Consider the following 24,683-nt stretch of genomic DNA (forward strand, 5'->3'; position numbering starts at 1 on the left):
TGTTTATTGAACCATAGCATTGTTAACTTAAAATGAATGCACTGTTGTTTCCTTTAAAAACGTTCGCTTTATATTTGTTCAGGATGCATATAACAAAGTATTTCTACCTTTAATACCCAGCATAAAATTTTAACATGCACTTTTGTTTTATTTTTAGAATGGAATAAGTGAAGCTTATCAAACAATCTGCAGTGGCGTCTATTCCTTTTCAATTTAGTTGTCTTCTTTAACTAATTTTCTGACAACAACACATAGAATAAAGAGATTTACGGGCACATTAAAACATTAAGCAAACAGACTACCTTGATAAATGTTTGTTTAGCCATTTTGGTTATTGTGTTAGCTCAACAATTGCTATATCTCACTACCTTATAATATTTGTGACGTCAAACAAATGCAATTCTTTGTAAATTTGTATAAAAAGCGCACCAGTGATTAGTATTACCAATATGTTTGGATGTTAATGTGTATTGATTAGAAACAAACTGCAACTATATTGCAAATATAGATACTGTGCCAGGAATTCTGTTGTAACTGTGAAAAGTGTTGATCAATTGACACCTAAAGCTAGAAACTGTAAAACTCAAAATACTTTTATTCGGGATGTGCAGAGTGTGTCAAACAGTTTTGGTGAAAAATCCAGTAATTAATTTAAGCAGTGAAGTTGTCACTTGTCAACCACGAACAGAAAAAGTTCACATTCTCTGGGGAATCCCCGCCATCTTGAAAGTAGCTTAGCGAATGCACACGTGTTTTATTTTTCATACGAATATATTGTAGCTTGTTTTGTCATTATAGCATAGGCAAAATGATAGAATCCGTAGTTCCTAATACTGATGCAACAGAAACAAAAATAAAAGGTCTTCCAAAATCAGGACGCTGGTGGAAAGCTGAAAAAAGCAGGTGCGTTTTTCGTTTTGAAACGCGTGAAATGAAATATAGGCCATATTAAAAAAGAGTGTAGTTTTTAAATTAAGGGGTGAATTACATTGATATATAATATAAATGTAATTGTAGATTCACTTCAATGCAAAAAGACAAACCCTTGCGGTCAATTTGGAAACAAAAAATGGCCTGTAAAGCAGAGAAGTTGTCTGTAAAAAACTATGAAAAGGAACTTGCAGAAACACGCAGGTAAGTTGCATTTCCTGGGCACCAAAATATGTGTTGCTGGTTCAAAAAGTATTGAAAGTTTTTCTGTACACGTTTGTTTGATTGTCAGTATTACTTGTGTGCTGGTTTACAAACAGTTGCCCATTGAACTCATCAACGATACATTAGTTACATGTTTTTTTCGATGCTAGTGAAGAGTTTCCCCCCACCTTATTTGCTAACCTCTAACCCCTATAACCACCAACCCTCTAACCATTAACACATAACCCCCTAAACTAGGGGTTAGTGGTTAGCAAATAAGTTGGGGGGGGAGACTTTTCACTAGCACCCATTTTTCTATGTCGCTTAAAGGAAAGAAAACTAAGAAAAATTAAAGACGAATATAACAGAGACAAGTTCAATGGCACTGTTGCATAGTTTAGAAACTATATGAGATGTAACAATATTTTTGTATGGGTTAACAAAATCTGTATTAAAACTTGTATGTTTTCCTAAATTTGTGTGTCTGATTCAGCTCGCCCATTAAAAGAATTTTCACACCTACATGTTCTTCCCTGTTTATTTTTAACAAAACCTCTAAAGTCTTTAAGTAGGTAACTGTAACTCGCAAGAAGGTTTAAAGTATATGAAACTACCACATATAGTGCATAATAAGACAGCAGTGTTATAAATCTTAAGATTTGCACCTTCAGAGGATAAATAAATAATATTGATAGCCTATTAGGTTCTTTGAAATAACTTTCTTCCATAATGTTATTACTTTGTAGACAAGAAAAAATTGAGTATCGTAAACGTGTTGAAGCACACAGGAAAGTAAAGGAAGAAAATCAACGCAAGGCAGAAGTGGTGGAAGTTGTAAGTAATCTGTTTGCTACTTTAATTACTTTTCAACTGTAATAACTTATCCTGACCTGCTGAACAACAATATAAAATCCCAGTCTTGCTCAGATTTTGTAGAGACTAAGGTAATGATTAGTAATGTATGTTTGTTTTTGCCCTATATATTGGTTTATTACAAAGTGTTGTTTTTTATTCTTTTTGCTTGTGCATAAATTTAAAGATTCGGAACACAGCAAAGATTAAGAGACTGAAGAAAAAACAATTACGAAGGATTGAAAAACGGGACACAAGTGGAGTCAAAACGAAAAAGATGTAGAAGACTGTTTTTCCACCAAAAATGTTTTGCTCTTTTTCTAATCTTTTTAAGGTGGCAAGGTTTTCTAAACCAAGCCTACTGGTGAACGTCTTTATTAAAGAATTCTAGGAGACCATTGAGTGGAATTCGTTAATATTAATATTATAATCATCTGCTGTCTTTGGTATTAATAACAGTTTCTGTTCTTATGGATTAACCAAAGATTTACCAATCTGATATCCAGATGTTTCTGTTTACAAGCACTCAAAACTAAATAAAAACGAAGAAATTACAAATTCTACTAGCATGTGTAATACTGCATATGAACGACACAAAAAAATATATTCACAGGGATAGTTCATACAATAAAGGACTCTTGTGTTTTGTATTGTTTCCAGTCTTCTTCTTTATTCTCTTGTGATGATTTCTTAACCTGCTTAAAGAGGCGATATATAAATTGAAGACGAGAAAACATTGCTTATTTTCTGGGCAAAATTACTGTATGATAATGAGATTTTTTGATTTACTTAAATAAATATGGGTTATTGTTCTTTAAAGGTGAATGAAACAACGTATTAAGGTTGTGTTTAAATAAACTTAGAAATTTATGGCATTACAATCTATGTTGAAGAATATAAATTACCTTTTTAATAGAATTTTTAATGATACCAACTGGTGGTTGTGCTGGCAGTGATGGAGGCTTCTGTATTGACATGTTGTCATTTAAACTCTGTGGGTACAAAACTTTATTACTTGAATGTCCATATTGATTACGAATGAATAAATAAATAACACGTGTTTATCCCCACGTGAAGAGGCAACGAAAATCAAGGTGGACCTGAGTTTTGTTTTACGCAAATCATACCCGTTTGAGAGTTACGACAGTCGTAAATGTGGGCGATCGACCTGTTTATGCGGGCCTGGTAATTATAAAGAAGATGGCGCAAACGTTATAAAGATTTCCATTCACCTCTTTTAAAATTTCGTTCTCTTGGGGTTGCTGTTCTCGCAGCAACGGTGGAACAAAACCACCTTTTCTTTTATAACGTGGCGGTGCTACCATCTCTTCTGTATCGGAAGGCCGGTGAAATGAACTTTGATCAATTGAAACAGATTTTGCTTTCGTTCCGCTGCTACGTAAAGACGACGGTCGGTCTTGTGAATTGAGGCGGACGATTGGGTTCGTGCCCTGTACCTCAGCGCGTTTTTGCTCGCTGGAATTTTCGCTCGATGTAAATGAGTTCCGTAATAAAGTTGAACGACCGCCGTCGTCTACTAGAACGTCATTCGGTTTGTTCGATTTCGCGCGCAAAAGGAACGAACGACGTCCACGCACGGATAAGGTCGATGTCCTGCTGAATGGTGACCGAAATGATGACGCACGACTGGCTGTGCCGCCTGCGACGCTTTTCTCTTCACTCTCAAACGGATTTTTCTTTCCCCGGGACATGTAAACGAAAGAGACCAACGCGACCCAGCAGTACATCTGTTGGAGCAAAACATGTTACCTTCGTCAGTCACATGACGAAGCTTGTCCACGTACTTAAGCCAACAGTGATCTCACTAGGCAAACTCAACTGAATGTCGACACACCAAACCACTCAATGTGGGAGGAGAGTCCCATGTTAAATAAGCAAACCTTGTATAGGAAGTATATATGTTACAACAACCAAAATATTTCCAAGGCATGTGAACAACTAAAGCAAGTGATTAAAACTTACCAAACCCAGATATCGAACCCAGAACTCAATCAAGGAGAAAACCCCGAAAGCTGTCACCTGTTAATTACAATAGTGATGTTAAATCAATATGAAACATACACATGTCAATCAGTACCACATGGAACCTAACCCAATATGCCCCGAAACAAACAACAGTATAGCCCATATCAGCATTTTGGTTTGGTCCGCTGACAGTTATACTTTACAAAACAAAAACAAACTCAGAGTAGACTTACACAGAAAGGTAAAATATTCTAACCGTAGGAGACGTTTGCGTCTAAAGAATCACAACAACCCAAAACGTCGATAAAATTTGAATCAAATACGGTGGGGCAAGATGGGATACCGTTGCCACATAATATTCTACATTTCCTGATAGAGTTTTAAACAATTAACAACGCTCTTATACAGCGGCGAGGCTAGGTTTATATATTTCTTTAAATGTTCTTTATTTAGCCCAACCCATTATACTTACATGTGGATATAGAAACAGTTGACCGTAGCAGGTAGCTTTGACGAGAAAATCAACTAAAAAGCAAACCGGTATCACCACAAGACTTGGATAAATCAAATAAAGATTTTCCTAAAACGACATAATGTTAAGTTATATTTTGTTTTTTTAAAGATGACCATCTCGTATGCTAGAGTGCATGCTAGAGCGTAGAATTGTTTATTTGGGATTATTAAAGCAGGATTTAAACTATAATCCTCTCGGCAGTAAGTAAAACAATCTAATTGGTCATTGAGTATATACGGTGAAGGAAGATGGGAGACCTTTTTATAATTTCTCGTAACATTTGGTCGTAAACAAAACACATTTAAAAAACTATAAAGCCTTATCTTTACGACTCCTATAGGCGGTTGTTAATTGTTTAAAACACAATTAGGATATTTGGATATAATGGGCTAAAAGTGTCCCATCTCCCCCCACGGTACTATATAAAAATACTTACAAACCACGGGCTTAAAATGGCAGCCAGACCGTCCACAACTTGAAGCGATAATATTGCAAGCTCAACATAAATTCCAATGATCTTTTGCTCTGGGGACAAAAGTTGCGCTCAAACTTACTGCTAAGTGTATATTTATAAAGCCATCAACGTTGTTGCGATAAACACTACTTTAATGCATTTATAATAAGCTGGAAGCTATAGTAGGATTGGGGAAGATGGGACAGCGGTTTATTCTGTTTTCTCGACCCATTTGGTAGTAAACAAAGAAAATTAAAAGAAGTATAAAACCGTATGCCCACGACTCTCATGGGCCGTTGTTAATTTTTCAACACGATCAGGATATTTGAATAGTATGTGCTAAATGTGTCCCATCTTCTCCTATATACTATATGTAATTATCAACAGCATTGGAAATAATGTTGAAATTCCAAAACCCGAAGGATATGAAGAAACCACCTGTCCAGTGCGATTCATTGTTAAGGATTTGTTCTGGTATCGATTTTATGCATAATGCTGGCAAAGGGCAAGTCGACTACGTTGTTAAACGTAAGTGTTTAAAATGAAAGGACTCCTTTATTACCCAAAAGTAGTCGTTTATCATAGGTTACTGTGGGTACCTTTAAAAATTCATGCCACCTCATACACACTATCACAAGCTGTTACTGTGTCCGCAGTAATTTACATTTAAATCGTTGACCAATGAATTTGCATAGGTTATATACCTGTTTGTGGTAGATCATAGTCTATTTTCGTCATTCCCCACATTGAAAGAAGTAATACACGCAAAGCACTCTGCAGCTGCATTTATAAATGGTATATATGTTATTAACGTTGCTGAACTCACACTTTATCAAAAGCACAGTAAGTTTGCTAAAATATGAATTTCGAAACCAAGTAAAACCATTGCACAAAGCGGATAATAACACTTACGAAAAGTTTCCATCCAGTCCCGCCTACAGCTGCCTTCAGTTCTCGTTTCAGACAGAAACATACTCGATAATGTCGCAAAAGTGGTATCTGTACGATTCCCCAATCGATCGTCTTCATATTCAAAATCGGTGCTTAACAAAGCATACTTATCACAATCTACACTGAAATTGAACAAAGAATAAAAATAATGGGGTTAATTTCAGCTTCATTCTGAGACTACTTTAACAGCTATAGGCTACGTTTACACCATATTATGTGGGCCTGTCAGATCTTAATCACTAAACCTGCACTTAATTTGTTAACTCCTGGTACAAGAACTTACCATTACCGAAGTGTACATTGAGTAGCGTTCATGCACTAATGCCTATCGCGTGGCAAACGTAATCCTTGGTGCAGCTTACTACTAAGCTGCAATCAATGTACATGAAAATATCGCTGTGTGCTCAAGCAGAACTGAATGGCTGTACGGTAACAAATACATGGTCGTTGCAATCTTGACAAGCAATCACATTTTTATAAAGTATACGCCACTCTGGAAACACGTTCGGTAGAAGTTTTGACACTGACATAACGCTCAGAACTGTTTAAATTACCTGCACTCGAGTTCTAATTGCAATTAGTCATATGGCAACCGACAAATGTATGCTGCACTTCTCTACACTTGTCAATTTTATTTTGCAAATCAATTTAAAACGCATGGCCAGTGACAAATTGATGATCAAGTCTAAAGGCGTCGAAGAAATCAATTAATACAGCCAGTAAGGGCAAACGCGCACGTCGTTTGATTGCTAGATCCCCATATACTGTTGAGTAAATTGATTTTACTCGCCGCACTGGCAACGGTCAATTACTACGTACCTTGAGGCGAAGCGAGAATAAATGGAAAAGAAGAACGTTCAATCTGAATGAATGAAAATCATTTACCCACTCGTGGTGGGGCAACTAACATTCGCTATAACATATCTGGTGCTCGAAATAGTATAAATAACCATAAAGCTAGTAACAGTATTAACACTCTATATGCGTACTCTTTTCTGAATGCTATGGCCCGCTCTACCCAATATGTAGCTTGGTTTTGTGTGCTAACATGATTACGTAATAACGTATATAACGTTTCTGTTTACTTGCTTATCCGGTAACGATTTGCGTGGCACGTCAAACGAGCTACGAAAAGACTCTATTTATTATTCATTGACTTTCAGTTGTCTGCTTTTTTCGAAGCCATATTGGTTGTCATGCTGGCCTTGTCTTGGCAAGCAGCTTTTCGGTCCCAGTCAGGCAACTCATTTCTGTACATTATTGCGCATTGGAGCGTGGAGTTGCCGACAATCGTTCGTGCAATTGGCCAACAGAGATATTTGGACAATACAAATATTTGTACCTGTGGAACGGACACCAGATAAATACGCAGGAAAATGAAAATGATTAGATCTTTTATACAGGGGTTCATGTAACTTGTGAAATGTTTTTTTTTATTTGTTCTTGAGAGAATATGCATGGATAAATCTGGGCTGTATATATGTCATTAGCGTATTTACTCATTCGATTTCGTTCATATAAACAGATATATAATATAGTGGGGGAAGATGGAACACCTCTAGCCCACATTATCCAAATTTAATGATCGTGTTTTTTAAGAATTAACAACGGTCTATGAGAGTCGTAAGGGTGCGGTTTCATATTTCTTCCAATGTTCTTTGTTTACTACCAAATGGGACGAGAATTATATCGAAAAGGCTTCCCCCATCCTACTATATACATTGCCGCGTGTACAGGTACTAGTTTTTTTTTTCTTGAATATTCGGCTTGCCGCTGAAACATATTTCATATAAATCCGCAGCTTTTTTTCTAACAAAATATTGCATCTGAGTCACTGTGACTGCTACTCGTTAGCAAGGTTTAGGCACGAGACCTGAAATGCCATCTATGTAATGCAATAGTGTTTTTGTTTCGGGTGGCTGGCGCTGGAACGTTTAAGTCAAGTGTAAAGTTTGCAGCAGCATTTTTTGCAATAAATACAATTTATGCATGACTGGAGACCATTTTCAAATTGTATTAAACTCTCACAATGTATATAGTTTGTAACAGTAACGATTCCTATTAGTAGTACGTTATAAACTAAACACGGTTTACAACACAAAACAAAGGGGGTAGATGTTTCATAATGAAGAAAAACTACGCAAACAGCAACAAAATATGAAGAACGAAAGCCTTGAAAAATGTTTTGCATGAATACACCTTATCTGTCTATTCGAGTTTTTGTGTTGTGTTCATATGTCCTTTAAATATTCGAGTGCGTTTTGTTACTGGAATGTGGTATTACAATGATTGATGTCCTTCTTAAAATACTGGTACCACCATTCCACGTCTTTGTGCCACCACACTTATAAATATTGTGCGCTAAACCAAAGTAAAAGGGCAGTCAGCATCGTCGCTAGTGGGTGCTGCAGAGCACTCGCTGAATTCTTATTGCACAGATCTCCGTTGCAGCAGTTCATGTCGCAGGACTTGACCATTCCACGGATATTTTCAGGCACAAACTGCATCACTATATCGCAGGTGAAACTTTCACATACTACAGTAGGCTGACACTGCGTGAGAATCATGGACCCGGTGTCTGCATGGTTTAAATTAAGATGAGATAAAGATAGCATGTTTTAGTTGATAATCATATTTGTTTAACTTTTTTAGAACATTAATTGCGACACAAACGCTAAACCCGCAGCTTTAAATATAGTTCTATAAGAGTTTCGTGGTAACACGCTATAGCCTACCCACAAACTTCCGTATAATAAGTCAATAACGACTGCAATTGCCGTCAATTACTGTAGCCAACGAACAGTCATAAAGAAACTTTAAAAAAGCATTACGTACTCTGCGGTGTACCATCTGAAATCACCAAAGATGCCAACAAGCATGACGTATCAGACCCGAACTGCTCATTTACTGGGCACGTAACTGCTTGAGTGTCGTCGAATAAAAGACCTCTGCTTGGACTGGTCTGACGTAACCCGGTATAGCATTTTCGTTGGTTGGCTGTAAACAAGGCAATCGTTAAGTGGTTTATGGAGAGGTCGATTGTGGCCATTATGACTTGATTAGTCGCTTTGTTTGGCACAGTACTGTGTGTGTCACATAATAACAGTTTGAAAACCACAAAAAATGTTTACTACTTAAATGTTATTTCACCTTTAGTTACCCTTGTGTTTTGAAATATTGTTCTCGGCTACAGTAGTTGTGCGTTACATTAAAAATATGGTTGGAAAAAACGAACTCACGTCCTGCTTCTGGTATTGAAATGTTTTGACTAAACGTGGGATTACAGAGATCAGATGAGTTGCAACAATCCAAGCTACAGTTGGTGATGTTGAATCCGGTAACCTCTTCTCCCTCTTCTTCTTGACCTCTCATGCTCTTTAACAACTCATCGCAACTTGCATCTTCGTCGCTACATTCGCTCGAGCAAGAGCCGAGGTAGACTTTTGCTGCACGTAATAAAGGACGTGGAATGTTTAGGTTTCCATTAATCTCCCACAAAGTAACAAACATAGTAGCCTAACTCGTAAGCTGGCACGAGGTGTATGAACACCCGTGTATTAACGACTGTCGGTTTTCGGTCACGCGAAGATAAAGTAAGTTACATATATTCGAAACGTGGGGAGGTTCTACAGTGTGGAACGTCATGCGGAACCTGAGATTTAGGCCATTGGTAAAAAATAATTGGTGGAAAAAAATTGACCCATGTCGTGGCAATAAATTTTAGTGAAAAGATTACAGTGCTTATTAGATACGAGTAAAATCACGCCTGGGAACCTGAAATCCAGGCCAGAGTTGGCTTAATATAAATACATGGATGCTGATAAAACTTTCTCCCTGCCAATCATAGAGAATGACCAATGTACGTGGTATATTATCAGCCGCTTTTGCGATACTGTCATGTGAAACAGGCTACTACTTATATGTGCCAAGCATCATCATAATATAGACCGCTTAAGGGATAAATTAGACACGAAAAGCGTTTTACGATATATTTACACCGATAAATAATAGATTGCCACGCAAGATTTTTCACCGCTGTAAAATTGGGCTGTATCGGGTCCAAGCGCTTAAACTGTTGACAAAAATGGATAAACGTACCATTTTCCGTTTAAACTACACTGCAAACTTTAGTTTGAATGACTGAACCCATAAAAAGCAATGCATGGCACGGCGTGTTTACGTAGGTTATAAAATTATAACATTACATCAAGTACAGATTTGGTATGCTCTAATTTAAACCGCAGTAATGTCAGCAATGTACAGCAAGATTCAATTTAGTACATTACGAAATTGAACCGACGGAAGTTGCGGCCTTTACTATCCTTTATGCCAAAACACCATTTAACAACAATAACAGAATAGTAAACCGTGGATGCGTTGAAGCCACCACTGCACAGTGGCGGCTACATTGTGGTCCCTAGAGTGACTTGCGGACGCAGTGTTAGTGCTCCGCCAATTAAATTATCGCTTCCCCGACCTTCAAACTGATTTATAAATTCAAATAAATGGAAGTTATCCTGTCCGTTGCGTCAGCGCGTCTACCAAAACAATAACAACATTTGCGATAGGTTTTGAAGGCGTGTGCCAGACCCAAATACAAAATTAATTTAAATAGTTCGGTACTTTGGTAAGAAGGAAATATAGCTTACTGCTTGTAGATTCGCCCATTGACATTTCTGCAGTAGCAGTCAGGCAAGATTTGCTTGTTTCTGGAGGACAATCTTGCTCGTAAACACTTCCTGATAAGTGTCGTCCGTTCATCGTCGTGACGAACCCGGAATTGCACCGCAGAGCCAATGACACTGTGCATAATGAAATGAACTAAGACTATAAGTGGTGCAATACAGTAATCGATTCTGTATTGGCATTGTATACACCCCAAAGCATCGGATCCTCCCAAAAGGTCCAATTAAAATTTAATAACGTGTAAGTGGGGGAAACATGTGCACAGCTTGAATAATAAATGGGCCAACTATCCTTTTAGGATCAATGTACGGGAACACAAATCAAATTAGTAATTTTCAAATTGTAAAAAGTAGGCCTAATAAAAAATCCTGAAGATTCATACCTGCAAAGAGCGATGCGACCATCAATATTATAATCGTGCATTTCATTTCGTTAGATTTGTCTTCCCAATATTCCGACTATGCCTATCCACCCTGCAAGTACTCGAATATTTAAACACTGTCGACGTACTTTTATCTTGTTAAACACAAATAACAGATTCACCATCGGGCGAATTACTGGTAATTTAAAAACGTAGCGCTGCTCCAGAGCTAGCATTTAAGCAATGAAATAACCGCACTCTAATCCGACTAACGCCCTAGGCAAAGCGCTTAAGGCAGTTTCGATGTATTGACAATTGAAACTCTGTCAACTGGGAACGGGACAGTAGCCACGGGTGTTGTAGCAGACTGCGCTGACTTCTCATTGGCATTCCACATCGACATTTACTTGATTGACCACACGCGGCTGTGCCAGTTTTTAAAGCTCCGGTCATTTCCCTTCTTGTTCATAGGAAATAATTTCCCTGAGGATAACTAAGTTAATCTTACAAATCACTTTCAACAGTCAAGCTCAAAACGCGTTATACATGGCTGTACAGACTTAGCTTTGAAATCCTACACCAAACCCGTGTAACGTTTACAAATTTTCTATACCGGAAGTAGTTCAGAAGTACGACCGCTGACAATAACTGTTTTCCAACCCCTTTCCCTCGAGCGAGTTCCAACCGCTACGAAAGTCGGGTCACTCAATTACTACAATCAAATCACAACAATTCGCGCGACAAAAAAACGAAAAGGACATCAATGTAAATTGCGTTACGTCTAATAGCGCAATATTTATTCTGCTCGCAACCTCTTTCAATATAATCTTTACGTCTATGGCATCACCTGGACTGGCTTTGATTATGCGCTACTGCCAGCAAGTTTTTCAGAATGAGCCTTCTTTGATATGTCTTGCATAAATTAGATATGCGGCTTGATCATATTGATCAATATTGATGTGCCAATTTTCCTATGAGAGTAATCTGCACTGTCGTTCACACGCATCATAAAGAGCAGAGGCGAAGATTAGAACTACACCATTAAAAACCGCCAAGAAGCTACACTGACAACAAGTCGCAATAAAAACAAAGATTTTCATACGCAGCCAAGTTAAATGTACGAAGCAGTACTACCAAGGGATCCGTTCAACTAATAATACCTATATCTGCTAACATCTCAAACAATATTATATTCGCTGTCCAAGCATGTCCAGAAGTTATTGGTTTGGCTCGATAGTAATTGCATATATCGAATATACGTCCAGGGAGTATGACCTACCCCGGCGTTAACTGCGAATGAATGCCATAAAGTTAAGCGAGCGACCAAGTAAGGTTGTAAAACATCTGTTCCATTTCTTTCGCGCGTTTGGACATTGGGGGTGACATCGGTCATTTGCGGTCGCTTGGCACGTCACAATTACAACAGCAATTTAGCGCAGCTGTCCACACTGGAGAAGTAATTTACTATACGACATGGCTATATTGCATCCGTCGTAAAAGATTCCGTGTAATAACAATAAGTATTTAATATCGCGACTTTTTACAGCATATAAAATATATATTCCTTTAAAGAACTTGTACCAACAGTTCAATTCAGGCAATAACAATATCCCGAACATGACTTTCCTGTTTGCTTATGCTCTTTAATTGGCGTGGTCCCTCCTACAAAGCTGCGAACGTAGTGTGTATATCCGTACTTTCAATAATGTATAATGTATCGTTCAAAAAGCTCCAATTAGTACGCCGTTCTGTACAGCTAATTGAACTCGAATGACCTTGTTTAGTCTGTAAGTTATTGGTCATTTGAGTTCAACTGAATTACCAAGATGGGGCACCCTTTCGTTATATTTTCTCGTCGCATTTAGTATAGCAAACAAAACAACAACAAAAAGTTATAGAACCGTATCGCCACGACTTTCATAGGCCGTTGTCAATTGTTTAAAACACGATCAGAATATTTGGATATTATGTGCTAAAGGTGTCCCATCTTACCCCACATAACTGTATAAAATATTACGCAGATTTCACACCTTGCAGCCGGTTTAATAGCCTGCATTTTGAATCTCGTTTACGATACCTACGCTTAGTAGAGATCGCAGATATAGCAAGATTATAATATAGATGTAATAGTTGTCACGGATACCCTAATTATTCATGTTTAATTTTTACACCCCAACCACTTTAAAAAGGTGTTTTTTTATTTCTATGTCAACTTCTCCAAGCGGGAATTTTAACAGTTTTGGTTTTGTTTCCTATTTCTATCACGAGAGAATTTTTCTTGTATATTATATTGATCAATGCCGTGAATATTGGTAAGAGTTGTGTTGTATTTGCTGTTAAACCAATACTTTATACACTTTACACATTAGTATATTCATTACGTAACGTCGTCGTCTAACATGTGTTGTTTAATTTATAGATGGCTGTTTCTATTGAAAATCATAATCATAGACAGTTAAGAAAAAGACCAGAACGTACAAAACTGAACTATTTCAGAAAACGGGCAGGTACTACATTTTAAAGTTTGTCTTAATGTGCCTTTAATCATACAAATTTTGTCTAATTATATCGAGTTTTATCTAAACAACACTAACTGGTCATGTTGCAATTGCATGCTCCATGCTGTAGACACTAGACAGCTAGAACTTAATGTTTGAATTAAACATTAATGTGTAAGAGAAAGGATTTATATTATATATAATATTATGATAGATATTTTGCGATCACAATACGTAGGCTATTTTATGCTCTGTTATTAAAGTACCCTTTTTTACAGTTGAAGAAAAGCAAGATGTCGGAAATACTGCAAGCAGTCTGCAAAAATCTTTGGGTTGCAGAAACATTTCACATCGACAAGATGCTGCCGCAATAAGTCGTATACTAGAACAAAGTAATTCTACTGTGACAAGTTTCTCAAACAGGAGAAACAAAGATTCAAAAATTAAAAAAAACAATAGTAGTCGACAAAAGGAAAGGAATGGTGTAACAACTAAACTGAAAAAAGTTGATTCTGATGCCTCTATGTTACCGAGTAAGGCTCACAATACTCCTATTGACTCTGGCGCACCCATTGAATGTCAGCGAAAATCTAAACGGTTGAAAAAAATTTCCCTTAAGGAACTTATTCAACAAGAAAAGTCCAAATGCACATCAGCAATGGGGCAAGCCATACCAGAAGATACAATATTTAAAGAAAAAAATGCCGATGGGGACTTTCCATCTAAAAGACAAGATACTGTAAGGTCTGAATACCACTTCGATGATAACATGGAAAATAGACCACCTGTTCTACATCAAACCATGTGCAAACGGGATCCTAAAATTAAAGAGACTACTATTAGGAAAGATGTCAGTGACGATGTGGGTAAAGCTCCAGAAGATAATTTGGTCGAGTTTGAGCGTTTTCTACAACCATCATGTTCTAATAGGACAGCTTCAAGAAAGGATTACAGAAATCCTACACCAACTGTTCAAGATTGGTTGAATTGTGAGAACAATTCACAACAAGAAGATGCCATCTTGGTAAATCATTCATCTGGGAACAGCAATTGCGGGTTAAAAAATAAAAATAGAGGAAAAAAAGAAAATGAACAAAGAACAAGTATTGGTCGTAAAAACCGAAAAATAAATTTAACATCTCGAAAAATACCAACAAATTTTAAAACTGTTGGTTCTGACACTTCAACGCCAAACACTTCTCGTATATCACAGAGCAGCCTCAGTGACGACCCGTTTAAAGCTCCTGAAGGTGATTTCTTCGGGTTTGACAGTTTTGAGCCGATATATTCTGACAAAACACCTTTAGCTAACATTGACTTTGGCTCTCCAATTGAATGCCAGCGAAAAAGTGATAATATGCCAGCGAAAAAAACAATAAAAAAGGTTACTCTAAACAAACTTTTTTGTCAAGAAAAATCCAAATGCATATCAGCAACAGGACAAAACATACCGGAAGAACCATTATTTACGAGAAGAAAATCTGTCCGGACCGTCCCATTAAAAAGAAAAAGTCCTGTAACTTCTAAGAACAACTTTAATTCGGAAACCTTCTTTGATGATAACATGGAAAATAGACCACCTGTTCTGCAACAAACCAGGCGCAAAAGGGATCCCGAAATTAAAAATCCTACCATCGACAAACAAACTAAAAATGTAAAGAGAAAGAAGAGGGAAATGGAAAAGAAAAACGAAAAGGAGAGGGAAAAGAAACTACCCTACATCCCTGAACTAGACTGGGAGGGAATTAATAACCATCAACTCGTAATTGAGTACGTTAAGAATTGACTTCATTTGCTTAATCAATATTACCTTTTTTGTTGCTGCACAGTTTTAATCAGTAATCAATCCATTAAATTGCATTTTTGTTTAAAATCTCAGTGCTTTATTGTATGTACTGTGGTGTTTTTTTATGAGATATCTTATTGTGATATTATGTGACAATCATTTAAAACTATTTGTACACCTTTTTGTTTAATCATATTATAGTGCAGTGGTTCTTCTACTATGGTGACCTGTGTGTGCTTGGACGTTGAACGTGTGTATTGTTAATAGTTTAAATGTAAACCACTACCAATGTAGAGTATTATGAGGAGATATGTCCCTTTAAAGTTCTCACAGTATAACTAGGTTATTTGAATGAGTTTCTTAAATTACGATTTGTTAATTTAATCAAGATACTGTCATTTTACTTTAATGCTGGTCAGCTAATGTAACGATAATAGAAGTAAAATGCTGGAACCGGAGATAAATATGATTTTGGCGGCAGTATATATAAGCACAGACGTATTCAGAAAAAAATGTTAGTATTTCTAAAAGTTTACTTTTAAAATAACAAACGATATTAAAGGTTTCACACAATTAGTATGTTCTGCAGTTAAATGGCCCGTGCAAAAATCGTTTAATTTTATTAGCTGGAAAAATGCAAGAATGCTTCAAACAGTTGTTATTATTACAAGAGTGCGCTTTTCGACGTGACTGATAGATTAATATTCCGGGCACTCGAGGTTTCATCATGCTAATTTCTTATCGCGCTTTTAAACAAATGAGAATCAATAGCTGGAGTACTTCATGTGCAATGGAGTGTTATTGATGCCGTTTTACAATACAAAATGTTAGTGTACAGTTTAACTGCTTAAGGTAGAACATGGACGGTAAACTGCCTTGGTTTACAGTTGTAGTTTTAAGTTATCAATTGGTGTGTCTTAGTAAAGAAGTCAGCAACTGCCCTGGGAATTGCACGTGAGTTTTATTCTTAGTCTGTTTAGGATTTATCCAAATCCTGAAACCATCTTTCTTTGCAGATGTGTATACGTAAAATTTCAGTCGCACATATACTGCCACGGAAGAAGGTTACAAAATATGCCAAATTTTACTCAAAGGAATGTAGTGTCGTTAGACTTATCATCAAATTATCTACGTAGAATACCGGTAATGTTGCATGACGTTCAGTTTTGTGTTTATCCTAGCTGTGACATTACATCTATTATTTTTTTTGGAATTTACAATTTCTTCACAGGTGTTGTCTTTATTTACGAAACTCGAAGAATTGAAACTTCAACACAATCTTTTGAAAAATGGTACTGAAGTATTATGGAACCATACGACCCGGTTAAAAAGGTAATCACCAAAAAATACTGTTTGGTCTGAGAAATACAGCATGCAACATTTTAAACGTCGTCTTATGACAATAGATGCTTCTTAACTAAAAACAAGTTTTGTTTTAGCATTGACCTCTCCTACAATCGCCTGGAGACGTTTAATTTTTTATGCAACGGACTTCCGCGTCTTAAAGTGCTTCGTCTCGATCACAACAGAATCAAAACGATCTCACCTAAAGCCATGTGCATTTTTGCAAGATTAAGCATCTTAACTCTCCACTCCAATCCGTTCAAATGCTCTTGCGCTTTTGTGCGATTGCTGTCAGATCTTCCGACTAAACAGAGCTTAGGAACAGCCACATTTCACTTCAACTGTGCATCTGATTTCGGACTTTTGTCAGCAGATTATCTCAGCGGTATCCAAACTTTTGATAAATGTCAGATGTCAACTCTTCACTTTCAGATAACTTCGCCTTGGAGGGCAACAGTGTCTCCTTTTACGCGTTTAAGTAAACTAGAAGCCAAGGAGATTCTCCCCAATCACTTTTACAAAAGCACTTTTACGAATGATTTAATCGCGAAAATGCTAAAGCTTAGATGGACACCTGACAATACTGTCAGATCATCTACAACAGAAGAAATCGAGCGAGAAGTAATAGTTTCGTGTAAACAATCCGACATAGTAACCCCAAGCGTGATTGGTTTGGGCGTGTTCTCCATCACATCCCAACACGGTAGGCTATGCGTTTCCATTCCGGGAATTTACTTAATTATATTACTTTAAACTTCAAAGTTAGAACTCTATTGCTCGAGTTTGTTTTAGGCCTACTCGCCATTACTGCCATTTTAAAAATTGTATTTCAGGAATGAAACCGCTTGATTTGTTAATAAGCAGAGAAACTAATTATATCAGCGTAACAGTAGATGGCACTTGGTACGATCATAAATCAGTTGTGTTCATCTGTGTTGCGGAAACGTTCGCCGGTGCAAGTCACAAAGTCCTAATTTTAAAACTTGGTAAGCTGTTACCCTTTTTTACTTTTATTACTGTGGATAAGGGCATGTCGTTTTCAGACCGAAACAAACCGATCGTTGCTAGAAAAGCAGATGACCATTTTGAAGTTCACAACTCGAAGATAACACGATACAGAAGTGAAATGTTTCACCATGCTGAAGACGCTGAAGATCACAGTCCGGTAGTCTGTACGAATTTAAGTCATGCGAAAAAAGAAAATAGTAGAATGGGGAAAGATGGGACACTTTTTATACTATTTTCTCGTCCCGTTTGGTATTAAACAAAGAATATTCAAAGAAATATGAAACCGTATCCTTACGACTCTCATAGACCGTTATTATTTGTTTAAAACATGGTCAGGATGTTTGGATATTATTTGCTAAAGGTTTCCCATCTTTCCCCACACCACTACATTTATAATATGCACCATACTCCAGTTCTACAAAAATTTTTGTTAACAAACAAATTTCACTCAAACAGAATACTATTCGATAGGTAGTTGATGGTTTTGTGGATGTAGATCTTCGTGGCGGAAGAAACTACACCGAACTTGCAGGTGTTCCTGGTTGCGGTGGCTATGTCCCGGAAAGAATATACTTTCCCAAACCTGTTAATCTGGATCCACTGACATACAAGTAATCAATCAAAATTTGAACAAACAAGTGTATGGTTTAAATAATATATGAAGTGCTTTTTTAAAGATACGATACGGAAGATTCACAAGTGACTCTTACCCAGTGGGCAAAGCATCGAATCATTTCTGTTCGCGTTGAAGCGGAACATGCAGCAGAAGATAAAGTAAGAAACAAATATATAATTTTAACAATTTCGAGTTTGATACAGTAGGGTGGGAGAAGATGGGACACATCTTTTCGTTCTATTTACTTATCCTATTTAATATTAGTAGGCCTATACACAACGAACATTTAAAGAATTATAAAACCGTATCCTAACGACTCCCATAGACGTTGTTATAATTGTTTAAAACGCGGGGAAAAAATTGGATATTATGTGCTCAAAGTGGCTCGTCTCTCCCCTCCGTACTATCTGTATTAACTGATTCACTAATAAAAATATTACACTATATAATGTTCTATTTTCGCATACACGCGATAAGAATTGGTAGGTATCTGCAGTAATCACCTAAATAAGGTTTCGACTAATTCTACGACTATTTATTTGTAAAAAACATTATATGATTTTACAGATCTATCTATGCCACACCCACGGTCCGTGGGTCCTTCATAGAACAATTCACTTAGATCATTTTCACGGTCGTATCTTGATAAAAGTGATGTCACTCACTCCTGACTTCTTAATTTGTACATACTTTAAAACAGCCAGATTGCAGGTAAAGTAGTAGGAAGGCACAGGAGCATAAATGAGACTATCTTAATATGACTATTTTTAAAGCTAGCGAAGTTCTTACCTATAGCTTACAATACATTAAAGTGCAATCGTTCGGATTTGCTTTTACTACATGCAGCTGTCCCCATATTTCTACGTTTTATGTATCTAACAGAACTGTAATTTCAGGTATGTGGCAACTTTACTGTTATCCCTTCTGGTGGTCCGGACATCAAAGTTATGGGCTTCATGGTCACATTTTTGATACTGTTTGGCTTAATACCCTTATTGGGTGTCGTGTCTTACGGCAACACGGACACCAGAAGAATTACCCCAAAGCGATCGGACCAAGACTTATAGTGGCTGTGAGATTATTTGGTACATCTGTCCTTTGGTGTACCAGAATGGTTATTTGCCTAACTTCGACCTCGTACTTTACTGTTCTCGACTTATCTGAGTTTGCATTTTCCCTAATAAACTTTTAAAAAGCTTTCCCGAGTTAGTCCATTAATGAAAACGCATTCGATTTCGCTACCACAAATCCTACAAGCCAAGACCGACGCGCATATAATAACAACGATAATGTTTGCAGCACGTGCCCATTCATTAGGGCTAGGTTCTCTTGTTTTTGGTTGCGTCACGACGACTCGCTTCGTTTACTTGAGTTTTAACAGGCGTCACGGGACCGCACGTCATGCGTCCTACGTCATTCGAGCATGTAGGCCGTTTCCGATAGTTTTGTGTTAACAATGCTTTAGTTTACGAGCTATACCTCGTCTAGTCGTATTGACTCATGTCGTAGGCATATTGTGAAACCCTGTATAACTAATCATTTGCTACGTATTCAGTGTATTTAAAGGTTTTTGTTTGAGTTCGATTCATCATTAACGAACCAAGAGTATTTGGTTCGCACAATTACTCTTCTCCTTCTGCCTCTCTCTTTCTCTTTATGGTTTTGCTCTATGCTCTGGTGAAAAGAAACGAGGTGGTTTCAGTAGAGTGAACATACAATCGAGGCGTTACCGTCATTAGTAACAAAACAGTCAGGACCTAGCCTTTAATTGATTCGGAGGTATTGAGCTATGGCGGTAATAATAGATAGTTCGTTCCGCGTTTCTAAATGTAGCGCTGAATTTTCAGCCTAAGGCAGTCAAGCATACATTGGTTGTCAAACCTTTTCGATTCTCATTATTGCTTTGTCGCCAAGGCCTATATTCATTATGGCCATATCAGTTTTCAGTAGCGCCGTAGACAGGAAAGGTTTATATACTGCTTAGCAGAGTGGCATAGACTTATCTAATTACGTTAAAAGGTGAGGCATGTATAATTCAGGGACGAGTTACTTTCGAAACAACAGCTGGGTTTACTTTAAGTTAAAAGTTAGTTGAAAGTGTAAGATAGATGCAAATGGCCGACTAAGAATCAAAGCTGTTATAAAAAAAATAAAATAAAACGGCCATTGATAGTGTAATGTTTTGAATTTTTACCCCTCTTGTTTACGCATAACTCCAAAGTTACTGATTAAATGTGATGACGCAATCTCCTTGTTATTTTTGTCTCGGGTAATTTCCGTGACGTAAAGACATCGTTATCTTTTATTTCTTTCTTATTTGGACACCATAAGCGATTATCAACTTCCATTGGATATTTATACTCGTTTTGATTTTGGTATATCGTGTGGTAAACGTAAGGTTAAACAAGTACAGTACAAAACCGCCCACATGTTTTATACAGTCGATACAATTACCTTTGCCGGTGTTCGGTTTCGATATTCATTGTACCAAAGTTACAAGAATAGTTTTGTAATTATATATATATTCTTTGACTGCTCTGTAAGGGGTTACATTATAATACAGTAGGGTGGGGAACGATGGGTAACCTGTTCATTCTATTTCCTCGTTCAATTTGGTAGTAAACAAAGAACATTCAAATAATTATAACACCGTTTCCTTAGAACTCCCATATACCGTTGTTAATGATTTAAAACACGATTCACCCTAGGGTGGGAGAAGATTGGACACCTATAGCACATGCTATTCAAATATCCTGATCCTATTTTAAACAATTAACAACGGTGTATGGGAGTCGTAGACTCGTAAGGATATGTTTTTTCTTTGTTTACTACTTAATCGGACAAGAAAATTGAATTAAAATGTGTCCAATCTTTCCCCAACCTACTGTATAATATATTTACGGTTACTTTATATATGGTATACATTTGTACAGATCTGTAGGTTACTTTCTATATCAAGACTTGTATAACATGGCACAAAACCAGCCCGTACCAGCCGGATATCCTGGCGCCCCACCTGCGTATACACCAGGGGTAGATGAGAAGTCAGGCATGCCACTAGGTGGGGCAGCTTACCCACAACAGCCTGGTTACCCGCAAGCGCAACCTGGGTTTGTTGGTCAGCCAATGTCACCTGGCCAACCTGGCGCACCTATGGGACAACCTGGCGCACCAATGGGCCCGCCACCAGCAGGCTATGTACCCCCGCCTCCAGGTCAAGCTTATGGCATGCCGACACAGACCGTTATTATCCAGCAGCAGTTTAGCCAAGCTCCAACAGCGTGTACATGTCCTAATTGTCACCAGAGTGTAGTCACACGCACCGTCGCCGAAACCAGTATGTTAACATGGCTGATAGCGGGTGGTATCATTCTTCTCGGGGGTTGGATCTTTTGCCTTTGCTTCATACCGTTCTGTATTGATGACCTCAAAGACGTACGACACCAGTGCCCCAATTGCAACCACACCATTCACATTTACAAGCGAGCTTAATGAAGAAAGCACGGTGATAATGTACATAATTGAATCTAATTTCATGAATATTCAATTCCATCGCTCCGTAGGGGCTAAAGTGAAAGTAATAAAATACCCGTAAATGACTTCTATTTTCAATCAATACGTCTTTATCCCTGCCGATACTTTTTTTCAATATAATAGTATATTTGCAATGCACAGATACCTACATCACCTGTCATTTGAATTTACATGTTTTACTGTATAAATGAACTTGCTTGGTAGTCTATTCTCGTTTTCAAATCTTTCATGATATCTTGTTATAAAGTATAACTCATATCAAATTGCTTTTCTGACAATATTATATGTGGTGATGCCCATTTGTGCATGCGCCGTTTAATGTTACTTTTCAAACCGTATATACAGCGAATACACTAAAGTTGAGCTAATTGCTTCGTATGTGAAAAATAAACTAATCACATCTACAATCGATTGTCCAAATTATCTGCCATACTTAAATATAATGAAAGCCGGACACCTTTAGCACATGATGGTTAAATATCCGGATCGTGTTTTAAACAATTAACAACGGTCTAAGGAAGTCGTGAGGATACGATTCTGTAATTCTTTGTATGTTCTTTGTTTACTACCAAATGGGACGGGAAAATAAAACGAAAAAGTGTCCTATCTTCCCCCACCCTACTATGTAAATCATTCATTATTTTATTCAACCGTGAACTGGTATTATTATGGACGTTAACAAATAATCCGCACTTAGACTTGCATTAAGGAAGGACTAAATTATGTGATGAATAAAAAAAACCAACAAGTTTTACGCGTTTATGCTACGACCAGCAATAAAAACGGTGATTACGTCATGCAGCACAGTTAATTGGTCGGCCCCTATATTTCTTGCGTGCTTTACCTGTGTTTCCAGTAATTGGTTACAGTACAGAACGTCCCTGTTTTATTACAAACTAGATGTTCTTTTTTGGCAACACTGCACGAGTTTCGTGATTTTCCGGCGGGATCAGCTGAGGCGCTTTTTGCATTACTCGCACGTGTGTTTTTGAGCCGAACGCCCTACTCTGGTTTATTGCGACATATTGTAGTAACTGCTGTGTTCTGTTTGAATTAGAATTACTTGACTAAAGATTTCGTTAAACAAGTTTAAGTGAGTCTTAAGAATGGCAGATAACCGAAACTGGGAAATTGGAAAGGTCGTTAAGAAGTATATAGTAAAGAACAACAACTTCTGGAGTATGCAACACTCTTCGTGAAGATCTAAACAGGTTTAAATTCATTTTGTTTCAATTCATTTTGTTTTTAATCTAAATCCATGTTTACAATATTATATGAATGATTGATCTCTATATAACATTCAGTACGCATAAAATATTACAACGTTGCTTGTGGATATCAATTCCAACCGAACAACTATAGCCGTTAAGCATTTAACCTGTGTAATTCTGATTGAATATTGTGTAATTGAAGTCTTATTCACCACATATATGTCATGCCTATAGCGGTGAGTAACACAAATGCGTAACAGGAGGTGTAAGATAATTTGCGTGTGTGCATCGTACTATCAGGAATATATATACTTTTTAGTGTATATAAGTTACAGCGAAATGTAACTTCCAAACAAAAGGCGCCCGTTGATTCGCTGTATAAAGAAATGGCAAAGGCCAACATGCAAAACGTGGCAGTTTTTGAATATTTGTATATGGCCTATAGGCTATAGGAGATAATAGAAGGGTGGGTGAAGATGGTACACCGTGTCATGCTATTTTCTCGTCCAATTTGTTAGTAAACAAAAATATTAAAGAATTATAAAACAACTGTATGTTTATGTTATATGTTTCAATGTTTGCTACCAAATTGGACAAAAAAATATGATAAAATGGTGTCTCATCTTTTCCACCATGATAACGTTGGGTATTCTGCCAACTCTGGCATAAACTCGATCCCATCATATGACGTGCCTTGCCGTATAGGACTTTGCCAATATCGAACAGAATAACTATATACCGTAAATTTTGACGACGAACGTATATAAATACATGTAAAACAGCGACAGTGGTAGTTAAGTTTTCTGTCCGCCTTTGGACATGGGATATTTGTGTCATTTCTTCATTTATCCTACGGCGTATGCTGGTCACGAATATTGTTGTAATTTTCCCAAAATTGTTAAGTCCGTCTCGTGACTGCGCTCGTATCGAGTCCCAGATTTCGGTTTGTTATGTTAGAAAACAAAGCACTTCGATGTCGCAGGCTATACATTCCTTTACTATAAGCTCTGAGATTCGGACAACAAAAGGTATCTTGTTGCTCGGTCGGATTTCATTATACCCTTGAGTTCCATACCTTTAGTTACCATTCCGCGTTTTAAAAGTCTCCTTGTCAATTCGAAAAGATAAAGCTCTCCAGAAGCTTACTATTTTTATCGTAGCGAAGTTCAGCGCAGTTATTATGGAGAACAAACCGGTACCAGGTGCTTATTCTACTACATTACCAGGCTATCCGCCAGTACAAGCACCACCACCGCTCCCAACAGGTACAGCGTTTGTAGTTCAATCTCAGCAGGTCGTCTTAAAGCCGACGTTTAGCAAAGCCCCGGTTGTTTGTACATGTCCAAACTGTCGTCAGAGCATTACTACCAATACTGTTAAAGAGAATGGAATGCTGACTTGGTTGGCAATTGGTGGAATTATATTTTTGGGCGGTTGGTTGTGCTGTCTCTGTTTTCTCCCGTTGTTTATGGACGACTTTAAAGACGTACATCACTTGTGTCCTAATTGCAACTACACCGTCCACATCTACAAGCCAGCCTAATGATGAGAGCAGCGGTATATTGTATATAACTGACAAACTTGGTTTATTTTTTCATATCAACTCTTCTTAATGGTTTTAAACTCAGAGCTTTACTAAACGCTTGTTACGAAAAACATTATCAGTCTAATGTTATGGGCATTCCTTTTCTTCTTCGTATATTTTTACCCTTTAAATGCCCATTTGTTGTCTATATAATTATGTATAG

At 37.4% G+C, this 24,683-nt stretch overlaps 6 protein-coding genes across 9 annotated transcripts; 4 read left to right on the plus strand and 2 right to left on the minus strand.

Moving 5' to 3' along the window:
* Positions 1-711: 711 nt before the first annotated feature.
* On the plus strand, positions 712-2,720 carry LOC149736556 (coiled-coil domain-containing protein 86-like). The gene is made up of 4 exons (XM_089876170.1): positions 712-903; positions 1,018-1,134; positions 1,881-1,968; positions 2,174-2,720. Exons 1-4 carry the CDS (start codon positions 809-811, stop codon positions 2,267-2,269), a joined length of 396 nt encoding a protein of 131 aa, XP_089732296.1. The 5' UTR covers positions 712-808; the 3' UTR covers positions 2,270-2,720.
* On the minus strand, positions 2,538-6,041 carry LOC149736557 (uncharacterized). 3 transcript variants are annotated; one of them, XM_089876154.1, is made up of 8 exons: positions 5,853-6,039; positions 5,645-5,720; positions 4,923-5,011; positions 4,445-4,552; positions 3,970-4,026; positions 3,219-3,734; positions 2,892-2,978; positions 2,538-2,684 (listed from the first exon to the last, which is right to left on the minus strand). In XM_089876154.1, the coding sequence occupies exons 1-8, from the start codon at positions 5,967-5,969 to the stop codon at positions 2,607-2,609; spliced, it is 1,128 nt and encodes a 375-aa protein (XP_089732280.1). In that variant the 5' UTR covers positions 5,970-6,039; the 3' UTR covers positions 2,538-2,606. The 3 variants fall into 3 exon arrangements, with proteins under 3 accessions (XP_089732280.1, XP_089732281.1, XP_089732282.1); XM_089876155.1 differs by having other exon boundaries at positions 2,538-2,681; positions 5,853-6,037; XM_089876156.1 differs by lacking the exon at positions 4,445-4,552 and having other exon boundaries at positions 5,853-6,041.
* Positions 6,042-7,885: 1,844 nt separating this feature from the next.
* LOC149736558 (uncharacterized) lies at positions 7,886-11,162 on the minus strand. The gene is made up of 5 exons (XM_089876164.1): positions 10,960-11,162; positions 10,541-10,693; positions 9,131-9,337; positions 8,727-8,888; positions 7,886-8,469 (listed from the first exon to the last, which is right to left on the minus strand). The coding sequence occupies exons 1-5, from the start codon at positions 11,003-11,005 to the stop codon at positions 8,237-8,239; spliced, it is 801 nt and encodes a 266-aa protein (XP_089732290.1). The 5' UTR covers positions 11,006-11,162; the 3' UTR covers positions 7,886-8,236.
* Positions 11,163-13,104: 1,942 nt separating this feature from the next.
* Positions 13,105-15,686, plus strand: LOC149736559 (uncharacterized). The gene is made up of 3 exons (XM_089876138.1): positions 13,105-13,250; positions 13,358-13,445; positions 13,715-15,686. The coding sequence occupies exons 2-3, from the start codon at positions 13,358-13,360 to the stop codon at positions 15,220-15,222; spliced, it is 1,596 nt and encodes a 531-aa protein (XP_089732264.1). The 5' UTR covers positions 13,105-13,250; the 3' UTR covers positions 15,223-15,686.
* Positions 15,687-15,842: 156 nt separating this feature from the next.
* LOC149736560 (uncharacterized) lies at positions 15,843-19,387 on the plus strand. 2 transcript variants are annotated; one of them, XM_089876132.1, is made up of 10 exons: positions 15,843-16,176; positions 16,239-16,365; positions 16,454-16,554; positions 16,662-17,269; positions 17,400-17,552; positions 17,610-17,731; positions 18,046-18,185; positions 18,252-18,348; positions 18,758-18,901; positions 19,087-19,387. In XM_089876132.1, exons 1-10 carry the CDS (start codon positions 16,082-16,084, stop codon positions 19,255-19,257), a joined length of 1,758 nt encoding a protein of 585 aa, XP_089732258.1. In that variant the 5' UTR covers positions 15,843-16,081; the 3' UTR covers positions 19,258-19,387. The 2 variants fall into 2 exon arrangements, with proteins under 2 accessions (XP_089732258.1, XP_089732259.1); XM_089876133.1 differs by lacking the exon at positions 19,087-19,387 and having other exon boundaries at positions 18,239-18,348; positions 18,758-18,898.
* A 1,643-nt stretch (positions 19,388-21,030) lies between these two features.
* On the plus strand, positions 21,031-22,131 carry LOC149736561 (lipopolysaccharide-induced tumor necrosis factor-alpha factor homolog). Its single transcript, XM_089876169.1, has one exon. It carries the CDS (start codon positions 21,161-21,163, stop codon positions 21,680-21,682), a length of 522 nt encoding a protein of 173 aa, XP_089732295.1. The 5' UTR covers positions 21,031-21,160; the 3' UTR covers positions 21,683-22,131.
* Positions 22,132-24,683: the final 2,552 nt, after the last annotated feature.

The sequence above is a fragment of the Ciona robusta genome, chromosome 4, assembly GCF_009617815.1.
Source record: "Ciona robusta chromosome 4, ASM961781v2".
NCBI classification, from domain to species: Eukaryota; Metazoa; Chordata; class Ascidiacea; order Phlebobranchia; family Cionidae; genus Ciona; species Ciona robusta.

Coding starts and splice junctions, on each gene's coding strand:
- LOC149736556 (XM_089876170.1), top strand. CDS start 809: ATGATAGAATCCGTAGTTCCTAATACTGATGCAACAGAAACAAAAATA. Junction 1,135..1,880: donor GAACTTGCAGAAACACGCAG/GTAAGTTGCATT, acceptor ATTACTTTGTAG/ACAAGAAAAAATTGAGTATC. Junction 1,969..2,173: donor AGGCAGAAGTGGTGGAAGTT/GTAAGTAATCTG, acceptor ATAAATTTAAAG/ATTCGGAACACAGCAAAGAT.
- LOC149736557 (XM_089876154.1), bottom strand. CDS start 5,969: ATGAAGACGATCGATTGGGGAATCGTACAGATACCACTTTTGCGACAT. Junction 4,027..4,444: donor AACTGTTTCTATATCCACAT/GTAAGTATAATG, acceptor TGTAATTAACAG/GTGACAGCTTTCGGGGTTTT. Junction 3,735..3,969: donor GGGTTCGATATCTGGGTTTG/GTAAGTTTTAAT, acceptor TTGCTCCAACAG/ATGTACTGCTGGGTCGCGTT.
- LOC149736558 (XM_089876164.1), bottom strand. CDS start 11,005: ATGAAATGCACGATTATAATATTGATGGTCGCATCGCTCTTTGCAG. Junction 9,338..10,540: donor AATGGGCGAATCTACAAGCA/GTAAGCTATATT, acceptor TATTACGTGCAG/CAAAAGTCTACCTCGGCTCT. Junction 8,470..8,726: donor TTCAGATGGTACACCGCAGA/GTACGTAATGCT, acceptor TAAACCATGCAG/ACACCGGGTCCATGATTCTC.
- LOC149736559 (XM_089876138.1), top strand. CDS start 13,358: ATGGCTGTTTCTATTGAAAATCATAATCATAGACAGTTAAGAAAAAGA. Junction 13,446..13,714: donor CTATTTCAGAAAACGGGCAG/GTACTACATTTT, acceptor CCTTTTTTACAG/TTGAAGAAAAGCAAGATGTC.
- LOC149736560 (XM_089876132.1), top strand. CDS start 16,082: ATGGACGGTAAACTGCCTTGGTTTACAGTTGTAGTTTTAAGTTATCAA. Junction 18,349..18,757: donor AACATGCAGCAGAAGATAAA/GTAAGAAACAAA, acceptor ATGATTTTACAG/ATCTATCTATGCCACACCCA. Junction 18,902..19,086: donor TTAAAACAGCCAGATTGCAG/GTAAAGTAGTAG, acceptor CTGTAATTTCAG/GTATGTGGCAACTTTACTGT.
- LOC149736561 (XM_089876169.1), top strand. CDS start 21,161: ATGGCACAAAACCAGCCCGTACCAGCCGGATATCCTGGCGCCCCACCT.